The 21,909-nt window shown below is 39.4% G+C and overlaps 1 protein-coding gene across 2 annotated transcripts in view; it reads left to right on the forward strand.

Moving 5' to 3' along the window:
• Positions 1-21,909, forward strand: part of gabra3 (gamma-aminobutyric acid type A receptor subunit alpha3) — a 110,065-nt gene that overhangs the window by 43,091 nt on the left and 45,065 nt on the right. For both annotated transcript variants that reach the window (XM_042499612.1, XM_042499613.1), the window contains exon 3: positions 19,009-19,130. In XM_042499612.1, coding sequence (XP_042355546.1) covers positions 19,009-19,130 — 122 coding nt within the window. The remainder of the gene's footprint in view (positions 1-19,008; positions 19,131-21,909) is intronic.

Here is a 21,909-nt window from a genome sequence, read left to right on the forward strand (position 1 = left end):
AACAGCAGCGACTTTTTTAAAGACTCTTACAGACTTTTTTTTACTACCACATGGAATAAAGTTTAAGACCAATTTTATAGCAGCCAATACTAAAGTAAAAAACATTAACTGACATCACTTACTTAAGTTAGGGAGATTTTTTTTAAATTTATAATTATTATTATCATTATCAAAATAAATACTGAAAACTAAAACACAACTTTTTGGTGATATTAATGTAACAACAATTATTCAATCATTCTTAATAATGATAAGTACATTGTTATTGTTGTTGTTCTTTAAGTTACCTTAGTTACCAATGCAATATCTTAAAACAAATCAAAACAAAACAAAATTTTAAAAAAATCTTTAACTCCTACTTTCCATGTCCAAGCATTTTTAAGACTTTTGAAAGACTTATTTATGATATATTAATACAAATTCAGGCCTTATAATTAGATTAATTGAGTTAATGCCTTTTGCAAGTTTTTAAAGGATCCACAGGAACCCTGAGGAAGGTATAAAGGTATGAAATATTACATATTGTCCTAGCCTAATTACAACCACTGACCAGGCTACTGTATTTGACGAGCTGGGAGTCAGGACACCCTGCAACTGGTGAGGGTCACATTGTCATCACACCATCTTTTTAAATGAGTCCATGAGCAAAGAGCAGCAAGGCAGGTCAGGAGTCTGTTATTATCATTGACATTGGAGCACTGCTTGTACCCACAATCAGTGCAGGTGTAGAAGGTCAAAGTGATAACAGAAACTATCTCTGTTAGATCTAATGGATGTTTAAAATGAATGGGCGACGAAATTAACTCAACGTACACCTTAGTTTTCAAAAATAAATCAGTGGCTTGGATAAAAGGGTGAGTGGGATTTGTTTAAACCTTTAAAACCTGAGCAAATTGGCTTGATGTTTTTCAAAAACATGGTAAGAAGGCAGGAATTAGTTAAAAATTTGCAAGAAATTAGTAAAAAGTACAAGAAAATTACCCAAACATTTGTGGAAAATGAAAAAAAAGAAAAAAAAACAAAAAACAATTTTCTCAGCGTTCTAAGGTTTGAATACCTGTGAAAGGCATCCCAGAGCAGCGCAAGAAAAGTGATGTTGATCCAGCTTTCAAAGGGTTAGTGACCTCAGTGACGGGAATGACAGCCAAAACCTTTAGAGTAATGTTAACAAAAAGGAGAATTCACAAAAACAGATTAATCTTTAAGTTTAAACCCCTTTCCATTGTCCAGTGTTGTTGATTCCTCTGAAGTTTTATTGATCTGTTTTGCAATTACCTTGAGTTCTTGTTAATTTGCATGCTAAGATAACTTAGAAAAGCTTGATTTCTTAGAAAGGTAGAGAGTCAGTAGCAGCAGTAGTGCCATATGAATCCACTGTCCTTCCCACATCTGAAAATCTCTGAAAATGTCATTGATCTGCGCATTAATTACTTTTGAGTCGCAGTCAATAGTGAGCATCTGACCAATGATCTTCAAAGTAACCAATTAGCAGACAACCCCAACAGGAATACATCGAGCTGAAGCTGGATTGGATTTCCCAGAAGTAGTCTGCACAGCTGCGTATCGAACCCGGACCACTCAGTCCTGGAAATACACAAATGCTGAACAAAATGTCAGAAGTCTCTCAGAATGGACCCTTTACCAATCCATGAAATTTTTCCATCGAATTGTTTTTGCTCAAACCGCATCGTTTGCATGTTGTATTTGAGTTTTATGTTTCATTTCATTTTCCTGGAGGAAACAGCTCTGACTCACTTTTCATGGAGCATTGTCTATGAAACACAATTCACTTCAGTGCATCCCATATCCTTCGCCACCAGCAGCATCCGCCCCCGACTCCCTCTGAAGTTGAATCTGTCTGAGGTAATGCTATGGATAAACAGTCCATTCAATACAGATTCAAATCCTCACACCTCACTGTGCCTTTGAACATGTTGCGCAGACTCACTCAAAGTGCTGGAACAAAGGGTTAGTAATGGCTTTTCATGAAAAAGTGTAGGTGTATACTTCTACTTTTCTGTCTGATGTAAAGGGGCATTTGGGTTTTAAATGTGGTTGTAGAGTTATACTGCACAGGTGCGGATTCTGTGGGGGATGCAAAGGACACATTCCCCCACCACATGTTTTCAAAAACCTGAAAGTAGCAGAGAGCCTCTTTTTTCAAAAAAGGAATAAAGACATCTTCACCAAAAATGGATGCAAACATCAAGAAATGTCATGTGTTCCCCCCTGGGTGTAACAAAATGTAATGCATGCAAATGTTCGTCAGCTAGCACGTCCTTTGAATATTGTGCTTGTTGTATAGATTATAGCTGCAGATTTGCTCACAGGTTTACAGTACCAATTATGTCACACTGGTAATAAGTCCCTAATAATTCCTCATAATTCTATTTATTCATTTTATCGTTATTACAGCTCTTCCATTCTACACTATGTTTGGTTTGGGGCTCATGATATAAAGTATTATAGCAGCTCACTTGCAGCTTGTTCTCACTTCACTTAAAGAGGGAAAAGTGGAACAAAGTCTGGAACCAGATGAATGCAAAGTGAGCTGTGGGCCAAAGTACTGCTGGCCTTATGAAGCAGCCTTGTGATAATGCCAAATGTAACTCCAGAGCATGTGGTTTTAAATGAAGTGGATATGTTCGTCCAAGTATTCAGATGGCATCTGAGAATTTGGAGAACATAGTCAGGGTTTTGGTGAATGTGCATCTAGCAGATGGTTGGACTTAAAGGGCCAGTTCCCCCCCAAAATCAAAAATAATATTGCAGCTCAGTCAAGGAGGATGTCATTGATGTTTACATCTAGCACAGTCATGAGCCAACATGTTCTCATTCTTATCTCTTTGTCAGTGGACTTTTGCGTCTACATATTACGCTCTAGGTATCCTCCAGCATCTGCTGGAGATGTTACTAAATGCAAAACTAACACCAGGATGTCAAGAAAAGAATATGTTTAGACTACAAAAGCACATGTCACCCAACACCAGGTCATCAAGAATGATCAATCAATATCTTTATATTAAATAGTTTCAACCCAACAGTCCATCGGTGTATCATACAGCCACGACAGGTTCCATCTGGGCGCATTATCAGCTGACAGTGCCCATCCACACATCACACAGCTGTGGCAGGTGCCATCTGACAGCATATCATAACATACCAAAAGGCTCCATCTAACCATGATACAAAATGATGCTGCCCGGGGGCGTATCATATTGCTGCCAAAGATGACTTTTGGCAGCAGTATCTTACGCCTAAATCACTGACAAATTTGCAGTATTTGACAACTTCAGAATGAAAATGGGCTGCATGAGGACAAACCAAGTATCACTTAGTTCCATCATATTGGAGAGAGGGCATACATCTCTATGACCAATATCTCCAACATGCGACACCTCACATAACAATCTCGTTTGATAAACAGCACTACAGACAAGAAAAAAAAATTGATTTTGGGTGGACTGCCCCTTTATTGCAGAGTACACATGTATGCATTTTGTGATAAAATGTGTGAAAACCTCAGACCAAGGATATTTTAGTGTATTGAAACTTGGTGCATGTTAACAATGTTGCCCCCAGTGCACTTAGGCATAAAAGCAAAGCATTAATTGAAAGCAAAATACCACATAGCTGGAACTGCACTTCTTTTTGTATCACTGATAGATCCATTATTCAGCACACCCGAAGAGTCTTAAAGGGAAAAGAGAAATCCCCAGGTATTTATGTGTTCCCATTCTAAGCAGAGACAACTGCATGAGAAATAACAGTACAAAAATAAATAAGAAGAATGTGACTCAGTAGGTCGTATCATGCTTATCTTTGTCCAAATACTATTTCATTAAAACTTGTAATATTTAATTTTCCAAACATAAACTCAGAATTTTTTAACAGCTCTGTCTTTTAACCCAGTGGCAGTAAAACTTAATCATGTCATGTTATCATAATGGCAGAACAGCAGCAGGAAAACATTCATTAGAACGGTTTTAGGACAGTTACACTTAGCACTTAAAGTCAGCGACCAAGGACGAGAGATGATGCAGCAGGCGAGAAATCTGGGAGCTTGTGCCATTTCTGTTCTCGTGTTGGGTGCAGTCCAGTAATGAGCTACGGGTGACTACTTGTCTTTTATGGATTACTTTTAAAATGACTTACAACTGTAGAAATTGGCAAGATAAACAGTTTTGTATCCACATTATAGGCTCAGCATTTTATTTTTAGTGCATTACACTCTTCAAGCTGTGCAGCAGGAAGCTATAGTACCTTAGGCGTACTAATAAAGAGGACTTCCTCTCACTGACTAATAGATAGCAGCAGTGCTGCTGTTAGAATGCACTGTGATAACACCTCCTTCACAGTTTTTGTTGTACCTGTAGCTCTACCATTTTCCACCGAGGTGTCACAAGTGGAGGTGTGATGCATGAAGTTGTCACGTATTGCCACTTTGGGTTTTGGACAGTGGACTTCTACACATGACGCTTTCAGTATCCTTCTGCGTCAGCTGTTAATGTTGCGGCATGGCGCGACCGTCATGTCAACAACAGCATGGTGGGATTACAACGCATGTGTTTGGACAACACAAGCACATGGCAAACAATGTCTGGATGTCAACAAAAGCACATGCTGGCATAGATGATTACAAACAGGCAAAAGAGGCACATGGTAAGGTATTGGAAATAACATGGAAAGCAAACACTGGACACTGACATGGGTGTCTGGGGTTTGTTCGATCCATCCACCGCCACTCCTGCCCATCCGAGGGACCCTGGGGCTCAGTGCTGCCACGGCAGGTGCCGTCTGGCCACCCACGAGTATATAATAATTATCGCATGTGGTTCTATCTGGGCGCGTTCTCAGCTGACAACGTCTAGTAATGTATCATTCTGGTGTAAAAAGGTGGCTTTTGGCATCTGGATATTATGCTGAAATCACTAGCTTCTGTTAAAGTTTGTTTGTAAAATAATGTCTTTATATATATATATATATATATAATATATATATATATTATATATATATATATAATATATATATAATGTTTAAAATAAATCAAATCACATTAGTAGGTCAGCTAATAACCTTGATCCCTAAAATATTAAATATAAAAAGTATATCAAATAAATCTCATCACAAATTTGCAAATCTGTAGCAAATATTACAGATCTTTTTTTTCCTTTTTTTTATTTATAGCAAAGCAAAACTCCATTATGTTGAGTCTATTCTCTGACTCGATCTGAGCACTGAGGTTGTGTGGCTGTGTGTGCGGAAGGTCATCTGAATGTCCTGAATGTCGCAGTGTGGTTGGCATGCTGGACGCACCGCTGTGACTGACACAGGTTGCCACGGACAGGCTCTTTACTGTAGTGGCTATTCTCACAACACCTCCACGAATGAAGGATGAAAACTCATATGCGAAATGTAAACTGATGAATATTTACCATAAAAAGGTGCATACTTGCCCTGCTATCAATACATCAAGACAAACACCTTCATATATTTATTCCAATGCAGCATACCTGTCAGTGATATGCACGAGTTCAATAGAATGACTTACATTTACATCTCCTTATGGGCTGTAAATAGAGTTGTTTCAGCTGGCGTCAGCAAAATAAAGAGAGAAGTCAAGTTGAAAGGAACATAGCGATCAGAGACGAGGAGGGGGAACATGTGTTACTGAGATGGAAAACGATGAAAGCATAACACCGCTGTCAAAGATGTGAATAATCAGAAAGAGGCGCTCCAATATTTTTGGTGTCTTTTTTTCACAGAAGACCAAACGATATGACATACACTGCCCGGCCAGATGGGGATGCATATGTTGGCTGTGAAACCTGCGAGAGACCCTGTTGTACATGTCCTTTACCTGTGGCTTTAGGATCACACAAATCAAGGCAATTTAGGCAATATAAAAAGAAATATATGCAGAATCCCTGCTTGTGAATTACATGGAGTTCAGTACAGCCAGGATTTATGTGTAAACTCAGCACAGTCCTATTTGATGTATTGGATTGTGTTTGTCCCCCGTCCTCTGGCTGTAATAACGCTGCATTCCTTAGAAATTGTAATGAGATTCTGAATTTAAAAAACGAGGAATGTCAGCATCAAGATCACCAGCTCTTGAGTTGTATTTAATCTAGCTTTCCTGGGGCTTTATAGGAAATTATTTACCATATGAACTTGGCTACCAGCCCTGTCCTCCTCCATGAAAAATAACCACATCTTTTAAAGAGTCAGGTTTTACAGCTCTCCATAGCATGTGGAGCATGCTTACAGTTATAAATGATCTCTTCATTGCTGCTGATGCAGGTGATTGCACTTTTTTAATCCCTGTAGATATCAGTGCTGCACGATGTGACAGCGAGAGCCGCGGCTTTCTTCTAAAAACGCCTCGGAAAGTAGGTTGGTGTCACAATGCGTTGATATCACACGTTTCAGATCATATCTTTATGTTAGATAATTTCCTGCTGCTGTAGGGAGGCTGTTGTCCTATCCTATTGCATTTGTGATGCTGTATTTCCAAACATGTCTGTTTCCTCTTGCATAATGTATGCCCTTTAACAATAGCATGCTTTTTTTTAGAATAGATCTGTTACTTTAAAGGTTTTCCATACAAAATTCAGAGCATATAAATAGTCTGGACCATAGACTGTATTACAAAATAGATGTAGCTACCATGTCATGGGTCGCTTTTTCCGGGTATAGAATACCCAGAGCCCATGAAGCGCACTAGAGATTTATGGCAAATAACTACTAGAGGAGCGACTCACTTCCAGTTTAGGGCTTCATTGGCTAAAAAATTTAATCTTGTGACTCTTTTAGAATTTCCAATGTTATCAAACTGGAGAGCCTAAATATTGATCGTGAAACGAGTCATTTCGCGGGGTTTTCTGCACTCACAAAAAATTATCCACTGATTTGCATGTCTCTTTCCTGATGCAAGCAAATGGAAAAAGTCTCTCTGGGCCCATGGGCATCACGTGACAGACCTCGAAGGTGTAATTACACTTTTGGACACTTTGTAAAATTTGCCTTAAAGCCTGGCGAACCTCCTGCTTGAACCTGCCTCATAACTATAGTGCTCAGGATTGCTTCCTGTTTTTACTCCTGTCATGTGATTCAAGCCTTCCAATATAAGTGGGTTATGCATGGAATTACTGGCTCATTATTAGGTGAGATTTGTCCAAATTTTGGTGCATTACTTTTGGTGCATTAGGAAATCATACAAACAACCTGATTTCATTTATTATTTATAACAGAACGCCACTTTATCTTTACACAGCAAATAGTTATTTGCTGCTATATTTATGCTCTGAATGTCACGTACAGAACCTTTCAATGAAATGCTGAATGAATTAATTGCAGTAAAACCTGCTGTGGCTTCCCACATTGAGCCTGGACTGCAATTTCTGATGAGGCTGAAATAATTGTTTGCAATGTTATGACGGGAATACTGAACTTAGCTGACCTGGCTCTCATTAGTATTCAAGTACCATTTCTCTAGTTTTCTGTTCTGTATGTACACCGAGCCTTTCAGATGACGGGTCAGCTTTCGTTTTGCAGCCTGAACAGACACCGGAAAGACATTTCCCTGCCCTCCCTCTGACCTTGGTTGTCATGGTAGTGAATTAAAGCTAGTTAAAGATCAAGGACAACAAGCGAGGCGAAAACTGTTAAAATCCAAGATCAAATAAGGCAGAGGCTTTTACAGCGATGGAATGGGGAATTGAGACTGTGTGTGGGAGGCAAAGACAGGATGAATGTGTATTGAATGGAAAGAGGAGCGCAGTGCTAGAAAGGACAGAGCCGTGTTGTTTAGCTAAAGTGGAGAATATGCACCAAGTGATACTGTACATTTAAAAACAGCTTGACATTTGAAATTCGTCTGAGTCACAACCGCATATTTTAATATGTGTGATTTCTCAGTGGATGACAGAAATGTCAGCGTAAACACACATTTCGGTAACTTCACCAAACAAAACTTCCAATGCAGCTGAGACTGCAAAGTGCTACAACAAAATTATTGAGCCAACTTCCCCAAACAGACACAGATAGCATCTTTTTTCTCAAGTACAGGGTATAGAACAGCAGTGCTGGACGATTTGTTGGTAGCACCAGCTGGAAATTAACATTTTCCAATTGATTTTATTTTCGTTTTCTTGTTCCGCTGTCTGAACAGATTGTGCCTGTTAAACACAGTCTCCAACTTTTGGCTTGTAATGGTGATCAATGGGCCAAGGAGGCCGCAATTGGCCTCCACCTCTTGCTTTACTGGAAGTGTTAAACAGATGCTGGGGAGGAAGTGCTGGCCATGGCTGTCATTAGTGCTGAACATCTATTGAAAACCTTTTCGCTAGTTGAAATAGTTTCAGCAGTCTTCTGCTCCAAGCCAGACAGCCAATGCAAATCTCTTGGCGCTGTCGAGAATTTGTATCAGTGTGTTCTCTCGAGTCAATACAATGGGTAAAAGTAGTCGGCACTCTGCAGAAATGTTCCCAGCGGATGCATAACCTAACTTGGCATCTACTGCAAACACACATTACAAAGTGTGTCCAGTGGAGGTGGTTTGCGCATTTGTTAGAAACGTCCCCCAGGTGTCTGCTGTAAGAAGTCTGCCAGGTACAGCCAACTGGGAAAAGGCCCGGGGGCCAACACAGAACATGCTGCAGGGATTGCAGTCCAGCTGGCAGGGGAGCGCCTGGGCATCCCGCAGGAAGAGCTGGAGGAAGTTCCCGAGGAAATATAGGTGTACAGCTACAGCTCTACAATAGATATTGTTTAAAAGGCTTGGAAATTTGATATTTGAAGAAGTATTTCACCAATATAAAGAGGGTCCTCACTCAGAACTAGGCTGCCTCTGCAGTAGAAAGGAACAAATACATTTGAAATTGGTTCTATATGACCAGAGAAAACAGAGAAAAAGGACGCTTTTGCTCAAGAGGTAGAAAATCTAGTACTAGAATGCAGCGTGCCTTACCAGACCATAAACGCTCCCACTGGTGGGTGATGTAATGTGGACTGGTCCGAGTGCAACAATGGAAGCTGGCCAAATCTTGTATTACAGTTACACTATCAGCTAAAACATTTTTCTCAATAGTACAAACAATAGTACAAAATATAAATGAGCTTATAAATAATGCATGCATTAATGCATCAATTATTACAATCCAATAATAAAATATAGTATTCTAAAATAGGACAAATTCTGCATAATGAAAGTTTTACTTTTGGCAACTAATGTATAATTTTGTACAAATACTTACTTTTATGTCAGAAAATTTGGAATGCAGGACTTTTACTTGTAATAGAGTATTATAACTCCTATAACCTAATATTAGTGATCAGTTCTCCTCTGTAGTGGAATAAAGATAATATTATGTATGCTCTTATAGTGATGGCCCACCAGCAGATGAAGACATGAAATACAATGCTTTTCTGTCTATTTAAAATTAATTCATTGCGCAATATAAGAAAAATACTTCAACTTATGGTTGACGATTTGTACATGTTCACTTTGTCAATAAAAAAAGATACTGGTTTGTGATATCTGCAGAAATAAGCATGTTGACCACTTATAATTTTAAAGCCAATATTGTCCACTACCAGTAACATGCTGATATTATCGTGCATCCCGAAGTAAAAATTTTGAGTACTTTGTCTATTAACATTTTCCATGGTGGCACTAGAGTAATCATGGGATCACTAAAATTAATATTTACTTAACCTCTCCCAGTTTAAGACATTTATCAAAATCCATCTGTTCACTTTTAATGTATAAACAATGTCATATGAACTTTATTGTTATGTGTAGTTTATTTATTACTTGTGTTAAGTGTCTATCTACCCTGAAAAGTGCTCTATAAATAAAATATGTTATTACTGTTACTATTAGTTGTTGTAGTTGTTGTTGTAGTTGTTGTTGTTGTAGTTGTTGTAGTTGTAGTTGTTGTTGTTGTTGTTGTTGTTTTCTTCTGGGCATAAATGTCTCCACAAAATACCGCAGTGATTCATCCAGCTGTTTTTGAGATATTTTAGTCCGGACCAAAGTGGTGGACAAACAGTTATAACTTGAGCAGAACCCACTAAAAATGACTTTCTTTAAAGAAATCAAAGCCTTCTGTAGATAAGATGTGTCACAATCACTCTGTTTATCTACATTTTAAACATTTAAAGTGCTTCACATTTTATTACACAAGTTCCACTTTCCGCAAATACTAAAATAAGTTGTGAGGGCAGCTTGTCTCAAAAACTGTAACCAAAGTGGATAAAAGAAGCAAAATTAAAAAAAAAAAAAAAAAAGTTGTCCTAGATGAACGAATATAGATGCGGCAGCGGTCCCCGGAGTCAGCCAAAAGCTACTGTTCGGTAGCAACTATCTCATCCCCCCTGCAGTTTCCCTCCTGTGCATATTATCTGCTCAAAACAGGCCAGTGGAAGACAGAAGAAAGACGCAAACAAAGAAAAATCAGTCACATTGTCGAGGCTTTGAATGTTACAAGGCATCCATTGGCAAGAGACAATATGCTGCATAATGCGCTGCTGCATAACATTATCAATATATTGTTGGTAGACTAGAAGAGAATATGAGTGGGAGGACCTGGTGAGGAAGATTAGTGATGTTGTAAAGGTTAACTCATGCATGAATTCAAGCTTAGAATTTACTATTTAATAATCAAGAATGTGCTAATTAGACATCCCCTCCCCCGAGCCTTTACCACATTGTGGGAGTTAGATGACAGGAAGATGGAATTAAATATTTGTTGCCATATATATAATGAATAAACCAGTGCTCCCATAACCACACTCGAGAAAATTCATCAGCTTCCAATACATCTTCCCCACAAAGCTCCGAGCAGCAGCCTCACTAATCCCCTCCGTTCGATTTTGGTCGCCCCCGGCTCTCGGCAGGAAGGCAGTTCAGCGAGTGCGTCGTCTGGGCACTTTAGTGCTGGATGGATATCGGGATTGTTATCAGTCATCCGCGGCTCACACATCGTTCGCTCCAGAGGGGGTGACGCACGCTTAGAGAGAGATGAGGTAAGTTGGGCGGAGATGCAGAGGCATTTCCGGAGGTGCCCACTTTGAATTCAAGATGCGTAAGCAGCATAAGCAGCATCATGTTTGTTTGGATCAGAGAGTTTGTTTTCTCACTCACTTCTATCAGAGTTAGAAATACTTCCAGACCACATTAATGGGTTGTTTAAAGGGTAACAGTTCTTGCCAACCCATTCTCATTTCAAATTCGTCACATATCGCTGCTTGGTCAGTGCTTTTGGTGTATGAGTGTAATGCCAAAAGCCACCTTCTGGGTCCACATGCAACCTGCATGGGCTGCATCACTTAAGAACGCAGCCGGACAGAACTGGCCATGTGCACATGAAACACTGAAGGATGGCACCAGGTAATGACACTGCTGATAACTACATTTTAGGACTTATTCCTGACCTGCTCCATATGGTCACTTCTCAGCCCCAAAAGCCAAGATTGCAAAGGCCAAAATAACAAAATCCAAGGCTTTTAAATGTTGGCTGTGTCCAATCTTTTATACATTCAATGACATAGTTCAAAACTTTGCAGTAGTCTTGGGCCATGTGTAATTTAACATTTATCATAACTTCTGATTGTGCTACTTAGCTTTTTTTTTTTAGCTTTCTGACTAATAAATACAGAAACAACAGTCTCTGCTGTTGCTGGCTGCCGGCTGTTTACAGTCTTGTAACTTCTCCCTCCACCACTAGGTGTCTCGGTGTCTTTCAGCTCAGCGGTCTGTTCCACCAGTAGAAACCAGATACTGAGCTCTGTTTGTGCACACTGTGCACTACATACAATTAGTGATAGAAAGAGGAATACCTGTATTTATGACACTATTGAAAAACATACCTTTTTTTCTAAATACCCTGGTATACTGCAATACTGTGATACAACCCAAGCCTACTATGTAATCCTTCTACCTTCTCGTAAAAGTCCAACCATTCTATAAAAAAAAACTAAAGAGTACCAGGTTAATCCCTCACTGTCTAATATTCCGCCCAACATGATCTATTAAATGAAAGTTCATATCTGTACCATTTCATGGGACCATGTAGTCTCACTGCGTAGGTGACAGGGTAGCAGTACATTCCCAAACCACATTTTTTTGACTCAAGTCTTAATTGGCGGACTTTTCCGCTGGCCTCTTGATGTCCCCCTCAAGGCTCTTTTCTTTAGCTGATAATGAAATGTGCGCCCTGCTGTGTGTACTGAGAGGATTCTGCCTCAAAGTGCTTCAAATATTCACAGACGCTGAGGGATAAAAAAAACTGGCCCCGTGAAACAAGTCGAATCAGCCACTGAATGGAACACACACGCACACTTGAACTGTAACTTGTACAATTACTCCTATTCACTAATCTGTTTGTCAGCTCATGAAGCACCTTCATCTAACACTGAACAGCTCTGCTCACTTCTCCGCTCCAGCTTTCCTGCACCTCCTCCACACGCCTCCTGGCTGGCAGCAGGCACCCGCATGCCCTGAGAGACCACACTACATCTCTTCTCTGGCCAAGCCGGCAATCCTTCACCTGTCAGGCTGGTTCAGTGCACAAACCTTGGATCAGATCCAGACCACTCACTCAGTACATGCCCGTTTCACTAACTCAGACTGCTCGGCCCACACACTCGTTTGTTCTCGCCAGTCTACAAAGTCTGTGCGGCCTTCTCCTTCTAAGTCAACCAACATACAGAATAAGAACCCTCCAGCAGAAACTGGCCACTTTATGATGTGCAACATCCATGAAACCCGAGAAAATTGGCTGGATTTCTTTCAAAAAACATGGTAGGAAAGCAGTTAGCAATAAAGATATTACCCAAAAATTAGCGAGAAATAAGTTTTAAAAAATACAAGGAAATTATCTGAAAATTTTGAAAATTTAATTTAATTAAAATTAAAAAAACACAAATAATCTGGGAGAGGGGATAAAAATATAGTATTTTTTTTAAACATGTAATTAGAATACTTACAAATATAGTTTTTCCCTGTTTTTCCCCTAGCTTTTTTGTTATTTACTTGGACATTTTTGCATAGCTTTAAAAAGAAATACAATTTTCAAAAATCTCCTTATTTCTTGCAATTTGTGAAACATTTATCACCAAGTTTCTCATTGCCTTTTTTCTCCCCATGTTTTGGAATGAAGTTGCACCAATTTGCTTGGGGCTCCAAAGTTCAAATTCTAGTGAAAGGCATCTGAAAGCAGCACAAGGAAAGTGATGCTGATCCAAAGTGATGTTGTCAAAGGGTTCATGAATACCATCGCTGTAAAAGCAGACACCAGTAAACACAGTATGGAGAGATATTCATCAAAGGCATATGTATGTTTTTTGGTCCTTGTAAACTTGTGTGCACTAATAAGCATTGCATATTTGCACGGGCTTAATATTTTACAATATCTAACATATTTTCCGTCTCATCTTTAAAAGTGAAAGGGGTTCCTTCATTTTAGCTGAAGAACGTTACAAATCCGGTGCAGAAATGGGACTAAGCAATAATTAAAGAGATGACTTCTACAGAACACGGCCAATTAAGAGACTATTTTTGCAGGGTAACATTTCAGAGCGGAGTGAATCTTCTAAGAGAATAAACTGTCAGCAAAGTTAAAAGTCTGTTTGCACACACAGTATAAAGTTGTTTAATTGTCCAAACACTCCAGGACACATAATATCCTTGACGTAGCCAACTATTTGTCCCATCTACTTATGCCATCAGAAAATCTGGCTGTGAAACTCTTGTTTTTAATGTGATACCACCAATGTGAAACCTCTAACACCTTAAAAATTCCCCCAAAAAGTAAAGCTTTTGATGTCATAATGACTCAAAATGTTTGTTATTAGTCTGCTCAGGGGAAAGATATTCCATTTGAAGTAACAACAGTTTTTCTTTAGATGAGCTATGCCAAAAAGAGTCCACATTTGTTTGTCTCCCGGTCAAAGCTGCCTCGGGTTGCACTATTCACTGCTCCATTAAGTCTGAGGAGTTGCTGGATGTGGCAGTGATTTTCTTGTCACAAATTGTGAAGCATGACTTGTCAATTTTGCTACTGTAAAATGTCAGACTTTAGTCAGCGTCTGCAACAGTGTGGGTACCCACTGCAAATAAAAAAAAAAAATTTAAAAAAAAAGGTGTGGAGGAGTCACTTTGGCACAGCGGTGTAGCAATGACAACTCAAGTAAAGCTGACTGTGGCAAAAATATTGTGATATATTTTGGCAGCTGACATTATTTAGTCAGTAAATCCTACACATAAAATCTTTAACTGTATAGACTTACAGTAATCATGTGTCAATATATTTTTAGTCTGGGACTGATTCTTCTGGATGGCCATATATACCAGCCTTTTATCATTGCCAGGTTGTCAAATAGTGATGTTTTGTTATTAGGCTTGGTTTTTCAATACCCTCATAAACGCAGGCGCTCGTCTTTCTATTTAACTAATTGTGTGTAGTGCACAGCACGCACCACCAGAGCTCATTCACTGGTTTGTGCTGTTGGAACAGGCAGGTGAGCCAAAAACACAGCAACACCTAGTGGTGGTCGGAGAAGTTAAAGGACTGTAAACAGTCGGCGGCCAGCAGAAAGAGAGCGTGGGGACAAAAGGATGGGGGTTTTTTTACATCTAACTTGGTGAACTCAGAGTTTTTTTCTACTAAATCAGAGCTGATGATTGTTGGAACAGTGGACTTACTGATTACTAGCAAGCGTCACCAAGGCGGTTTAGCCTCATCAGTCCTCCACAAATGACAGGTTTAATTCAAAAGGGCTACAGCTGTATTTCTCCGTTTAATAAGGGGGTTTCTATAATAATGGGTTTCTACTGTGTATTTATTAGTGTGAAAAGCTGAAAGTAGGTTGCAGACTCGCCGTCGAAGGGGTAGGGGCTGTTAGCATTGCACACTTATACCGCATTATACCAGATACCGTGGTGAAATTTCAAGGAAACTGGGCATTCAACTAACTTTAGTATAAACACATCCAGTGCAATATCTGGCACTCAGAGCAACTTATGTACAATGTATTTTAAACTACATTTCCATCTGCCACATACAGTACTTACGTAACTCGCACAGTGTATTTACTTCACATTACCTACTTATTTGAATCCAACACAGGTTATTTACTGAACCTATAACCTAGTATATATATATAACCTAGTTTTGTTGCCCCATACCCACACATTGTCTCAGCTTGAAGTTGGAGAGTCGGACTCCAAAAACTAATAGACCTTTTTATGGCAGACATTTTGGCTGTATAGTACAAAACACAACAGTCATAGCAGTGTTGATTAACACTCTGTTTACAGTAAGTGGCTCAGTTAACCACTGAGTGAGCAAGCATGCACGATGACAGGACCCTGAAACTGGCACACTGGGTAACTGGTGCAACAAAACTTACAGTAAATGTGGCATTTCTACACCCATTTTCCAATCATGTGCAACTTCATAGTGAATGCAAACAAACAAAAGGGTTTTGTTTTTGTTTGTTTGTTTCAGTCTGATGTAACTTTTACCAACACAGTTTTCACTGCTCGCCTCACATAACACTGGTTATCTCATGATCAAATACCGACAATTCACTTTCAACCATCAAATTTCAATTTCACAGCAACCACACATGATACTGCAATCAGACCGCATGACAGTTATTAAAAATTAACATTATTGATGTGCTAAACCCATGAACAATGTGAATATTTTATGAACGCAGGACACAGTAAGTCGAATTTAGTATCACATTGAAATGAGAGCAGATATACACCAGTGTAAGGCTCTGTGAAACATTGCAGAAGCCTGTCTTTACATCTCCGTTGTTTACAGCTACAGTACATTTACCTTCTGTGCTCCTGATGCAACTTGTTCTCCTTCAGGCAAAATACAGACAAACAGTCAGCGATGTCGATCGCTGATGCAGAGCTTGTTCTCTTTAAAGGTTTTTTTTTCTTTATGTGTGAATAGTTCAGGAATATAATGACTGTTCTGTCCTTTCTTTTCTTAAAAGGCGTTTATATGCTCGTATCGAGACAATGTGAAAAATGAAGGGGACTAAGGATGTAAAACAAGCGGCTGGCATGATTATAAAACCTGTGTTTGAACAAAAATGTCAAATTTAGACGGAATGTCCCATTTCTTTGCCCTCATCAGGGAATTTAAACAGCTGGCTTATACTGAAGACATTAGCATGTGTGTGCGTGAGTATGCGTGCCATTGAGAGAGTGTGTGCTTCAGTAAAGCACACAGATGCTACACACCACACTTTTTTTTCCTCTGGAGTGGATATTTTAGTGGGGAGCAGACATTGTTCGAATGGTTTCACAGGGACTAAAGGTTTCTCATTAATTTTTGAGTTTCCACTGGTGCTGTCTGAGAGGCCACAGAGGCTTTTTGTTTGATATATGATTCATGTTAAGTGAGATATTACATATTGCAGCTTTATCGCAGCCATTTCTGAAGCTTTTTGTGTTTGGTGTTTTCCTTGTTGGAGGTGTCTCCAACACGCATGCCTGTCACTTTTTGATAGGGTTCGTGAATGAAAAGCCAGAAATGTATATTTCTTTCAAATATTTATGAGTACACTGCTTCACTGTCATATTTTAACATATTTTTGGGAGAGCTTAATTATGCACTTAGCTACCCGTTTGACAAGCAGAATATATCAAACTGTGCCCCACTCAATGAGGTGCAAATCGTGAGCTTGGTGTTAAAAGGCTCAGTCTCAGTGGAGATACGGAGCCTCAAATATCTGACAATATCTGGCTCCTCATTTGTGCCTTCTTTTTTAAAGTTATAATTCTTACTTAGTTGAGATGAATATAAAAAATGTTTTTTTACTATGTAATTTCAGATATTATGTGGACCTTTTTAACAATATATGTTAATAAGTTATGGATAAATCAATTTATAGACTGTTAGCAAGCAATGCTGGGGTGTCAACAAAAACACAAGATTTGGTTTAGGCAACAAAGGTGTAAGTGGTTAAATTGATGCAACACGTGGTTAGGTTTACGGAAAAAAAAAACAGCATGTTTGGCTCAACTTTCATATGAGAAGCGATCACCGGGCTCCCGGGTGAAAGTCCGGGGTTTGTTTAAACAAACCACCTCCACTTCTGCCCACCCTACAGAAACCTTTCAGCCCCCTATATAGCATTTTTACCAGAAGCATTTCAATCTGACACCACCCAGCAGCAGATCATGCAGCCGCAGCAGGTTCCATCCAGCCACGTTAGCAACTGACGTCATTTATTGGTGTCTAGGTGCCATCCGGCCTACCAGGAGCAAATCATAACACCGTAAAAGGTTCCATCAAGCCAAGTTACACACCAACACTGCCCGGCAATGTGTCATACCGCAGCAAAAAGCATCAGAGTCTGATGCTAGGATCACTGACCAAGCGGCTGGAGAACAGGCTGGAATGGCAGACTCCACCACTGACAATAAACACTACTCAATAGAGCACTTATTACTGAAAATGTCAACCATAAAAGGTTTTAGACATTGCATCTGAGGTCATTAAATCTTAAGGATTGTAACTTTAAATAGTGAACACACAAATAACAAAATGTTATCCATACTAGAGAAATTGCCTTTTAGTTAAAGGAGTGGTGCTAATGATGCATTTGAAACTTTATAATGCAGAATAAGCAGTAGCAGCTCTCCCTTCTTGTTTAAAAATGTACTTTTTTCCTCATAAATCTTCATGCGGGAGCATTACAATATAGAGGTGCCTGCTGGAACATGGGGGAGTCGTGACGTTTAATTGATATTTTTATTTATCGCCTTACAGCCACTTAGCTTGGCTGAAGTCATTTGCCCAAAAGCACACAAATAATGTTTGCTTTTCAGAGAATGCGAGAATGTCATTTAAAACCCCCAACCGCCCCAAAGTGACAATAATTACAATTGCATACATTTTAAGCAGTGACCTTCACTCAGTTAGTGTTTTAATGGTGTTGTAGCGCAAATGGACTCTTGTGTTGAGCTGATATAATAGGACAGATTACGCTACAGAAAGCCCTTCTAACAGGCAAAGACAGACTTGCTGTTGAGAGTGCCGGCATCCCTTTACGCAACAGTCAGGGGAAAATTCGGGTTACTCTTCAAGCACTAAATTCCTTAAAGCTCCCGTCTTTACCATGCAGCACAATGCCGTGTCTGTGATAGAGCATCAGGAATGGTTGTTGATGGGGATTACTTAGATATTATGGGTCAGCTCCCCGGGGGATTTAAGTTTAATTAAAGACGCTACTCATTAACTCATCAGTGTTCCACCTAAAGTATAGTGGCCTTTTCATCTCACCACAATATTGTTCTGCTGGGGATTGTGGGCCATGTAAATTAATAACCAGTGGCTGATAGCGTATGATGAATTTTCTAACAAAACGCTGCAGAGTATTTCCTTCTTGGGAAAGAATTCATTAACATAATTTTTTTTTTTTTGTAAATATGGAGGTTTCAGCCTGTAAAGACGAACGGAACAAAACAAACAAAACCAGACGCTATTATCCAAATATTGATTGAAGCCAGGGGCTGAGCAATTGCATGTGATTTTGACTGTGAGAGAAATATTGAAGAGGCGGATGAAATCAGACTTAATTTCGTAACAGAGGCAGGACGCATTTACAGTACAAAATGTACTTAATTCATTTGTGCTGCATTAAAATTAGTTTAAAATTCTCATTAAATTTTACTTTTGATCATGGTCAAATTGTGAAATGAATCACACTCAGATCATTAATTTATACTGACAGTTGATATTAGTAATGTTTGGACCGACATATTATTAATAAATCTGTTTATGTGGTGGAGAGTCAAGACTTTGCAGTGGTTGATAAAAACACACTGCAGGCTTTCACAGCACTGGAACCTGAATGGATGCCAGTCTCAGTGCTTCAGTGGAACAATATATCAGTTTTATATTAAATTTTTATTGCATTTTATATGATTTCCATCTTTTGACTTCACCTTCCTGACTCCGTTTCATCCTGCAGGGCAGTAGTGGGACACAGAGAGCCGCTGCCTGATGATAGCAAAGACAATATCACCATTTTCACCAGAATCTTAGACAGGCTGCTGGATGGATATGACAACAGGCTACGTCCTGGGCTCGGAGGTAAGTTGTGCACACTATACAGTATATTATATAAATCACTGGGTTAGTGTTTTAGCAATTGAAACAAGAGAATATGGATGACTGGGATACATTAACATGTGCATCAGTTACCTCAAGTCTCCATAAGTGTTTACAGCAGCATGTTTAATTAAAAATATATATATATGAATATACATGTTATATGTGTGGTGGTAAAAACTGTACCGTAAGTAAGGGTTTTCTACACATTCATTTATTTGTGGCAGGCTGCCACAATTTAAAAATCTGCTGCCACAAATAGATTTTATAGCACTACCGCAATATATATACACCGTGCAATTATTTATTGCACCACATTCACAGAGCACCAAGCACACTGTTGGGGTCACCAGGCGCAGTGAAAGTGAAACTTAACCGCTCACTGTGCTCAGTCTAATTTTTGTTTTATTTGACCTTATTTAACCTAAAAAGTGTCCTAGACAAGACAGGCTGCAACAAAAGTTACAGACAGAAACATCGCACAAAACTCCAAGATAAAAAAAAATGCAACCCCAGCAATGTAAAACACAAAAAGTACACCAAATGTAATTACCACAAAGAAAAGAGTAAAAAGTATGTTAATAAATGCTAGCCATGAAAACAAGAAAACTAAAAGACCAGCTAAAACACACCCTCACACTGACATCTAAAAGAAGTACAAAAATCCTGCAAGAGTGCTTCGAAACAGCTAAAAGTTTGCTTTCACTCACTCTGCACTCTGCTTCACCTCTAATCCATCAATCTGAGGGATAAAAATAACTCAAGATGAGTTTCTTACACAAGAAAAATGATGTTGCTTCAGGTTTCAAAAGGTTAAACAAGTAGTTTCATTTTTACAGGGTAGTGTGGTGCTAATATTGGGGCGTGGTTTTCAGCGTTGTATTGTGCTCGGTGTCTATGGTACCTACATAAAAACCTCTATAGATCTACTTTATGCCAACAGGAGAAAAGGTAACTGATATAAACAGTGAGAAAAGTTCAAGCAGCGCACACATCCAAAAGTGATAAAAACTAGGTGCTGGACCAAGTAAAAACAGATGTAAGAACAAATAAAGGCCGCACACGAATGCATGCTCCCATAAAAATGTATTCGCTTACCTCCACACGTGACGTTTCAAGCATTAGCCCCTCCTCAGACATCAACTGATAGAAACAGCACAGTGACACCAGGGGCACGCTGTAGTCAGGTCACTTTGTGCAGAAAATCTCCTTCCACTTGGGTGGAGGTCTTTGTTCAATCACGCCCAAATGGCAAATGAGCACGTCAGTGGAAATCCCTCTAATTGATGCCATTTCATCCAAATATTCGCACCCTGAGGACAACAAACTGAATCACAGCGAGTCCACATGCTCAAGCAGGCTTTGCCATTTCTCAGCCAGCCAGCTGGAATGGTCATTTCTGCTCTACTGCTCGCTGCCGAAGCCACGAGCGTGGCTATCAGGCTGCAGCCCCACCAGGCTGGATGACCTGGACTTCATGACAGCAACCAGAGAGAGGAACCAGGCACAAGACGTTAATGTCATACTCTGCCTCTGCGCTGAGGTTCACATCTCCAAGGGCAAGAAGATGTTGAAGGCTGTGCCACTCAGGGCTCACAGTCACTATGGTTTCCTTTCGTAGTGCAGCTGACTGTACAGAGCTGTGTGGTGCAGTGAAACAGAGCAGGCTTTTCCCACCAGGCCCAAGAAGCTATTAGAGACTAGACAGGCCAGTGAAAAAACACACAAGAGCAATGAGAACAGAAAAGGGTGCACCTTGTGTTGTCTACAGGGTTTCAACACACTTTCATGGATAAAATTTCAAAACTCAAGGGCCCATAATAAAACAAGAGAAAGAGGGAATATGGGGGGAAAAAAGAAACAAATGTACATAATAATAAACCAAACATTAGGCCAGTTTCAATTAACGCTCAAATTGAACAAATTGAAATTAAGAATATAAAATACCCGCAATGAAAACATGTCAATTTAGAAAGAAATCCCATTTATCGAAGACGTTGCATAACATCACTCAGTGGAAACGCATAACATCATCTGGCTACTGTATCTTATTGACATTTTGAAAATATTGTTAAAGTTTTGTGCAGATTTGTATTTGAAACCTGCCTACTGTCGTACATTACGATACAGCTGTGGAAAATAAATGTTCCATTATGTTACATTAGGTGGAAGGTTATCCATGGCAGATTACTGCAACAATTTCATTACACACAACAAAATTCTATTACTTTTCCAAAACTTTCAGTGTTTAACTCTTTGAAATCTGGAAAAACATCTACATTCTTGTGATTTGATTACTGACTGATTCAAATAAGAATAATTTCCTATTGCATACAGATCTACAATTATCCTATAAATTATATAACAGAATATTGGTTGTTAATGAGAAGATTTGATTTCTTAAAGAAGTCTGAAAGACCCATGCTGATGGTTAAGATTTTTGACCTCTATCGTCCCGACCTGCAAACCTGCAGACGCACCAGTTGGGGCTCTCCTCATGGCCAGGACACTCAGTCAAAGTCAACAGCATCTCCATGTACCTGAACAAGGCTACCAATCTTCCTCCTGTCGGCCACCCCGCCGTGCCCCAACACCCACGTTCCTAGTGAGAAACAGTCACGTGGGACCATCTCAGACAAACACACTGGACCGAAACGGCAAAAAACCATTTAATTTCATTTTCAGCTGCATCTATTAGCTCTGCCCTATGCTCCGGTGCATTGTTGTAAACAGAAACAGGGCAACTCATTCTGTTCCCCCG

The sequence above is a fragment of the Plectropomus leopardus genome, chromosome 13 (assembly GCF_008729295.1).
Source record: "Plectropomus leopardus isolate mb chromosome 13, YSFRI_Pleo_2.0, whole genome shotgun sequence".
Lineage (NCBI taxonomy): Eukaryota > Metazoa > Chordata > Actinopteri > Perciformes > Serranidae > Plectropomus > Plectropomus leopardus.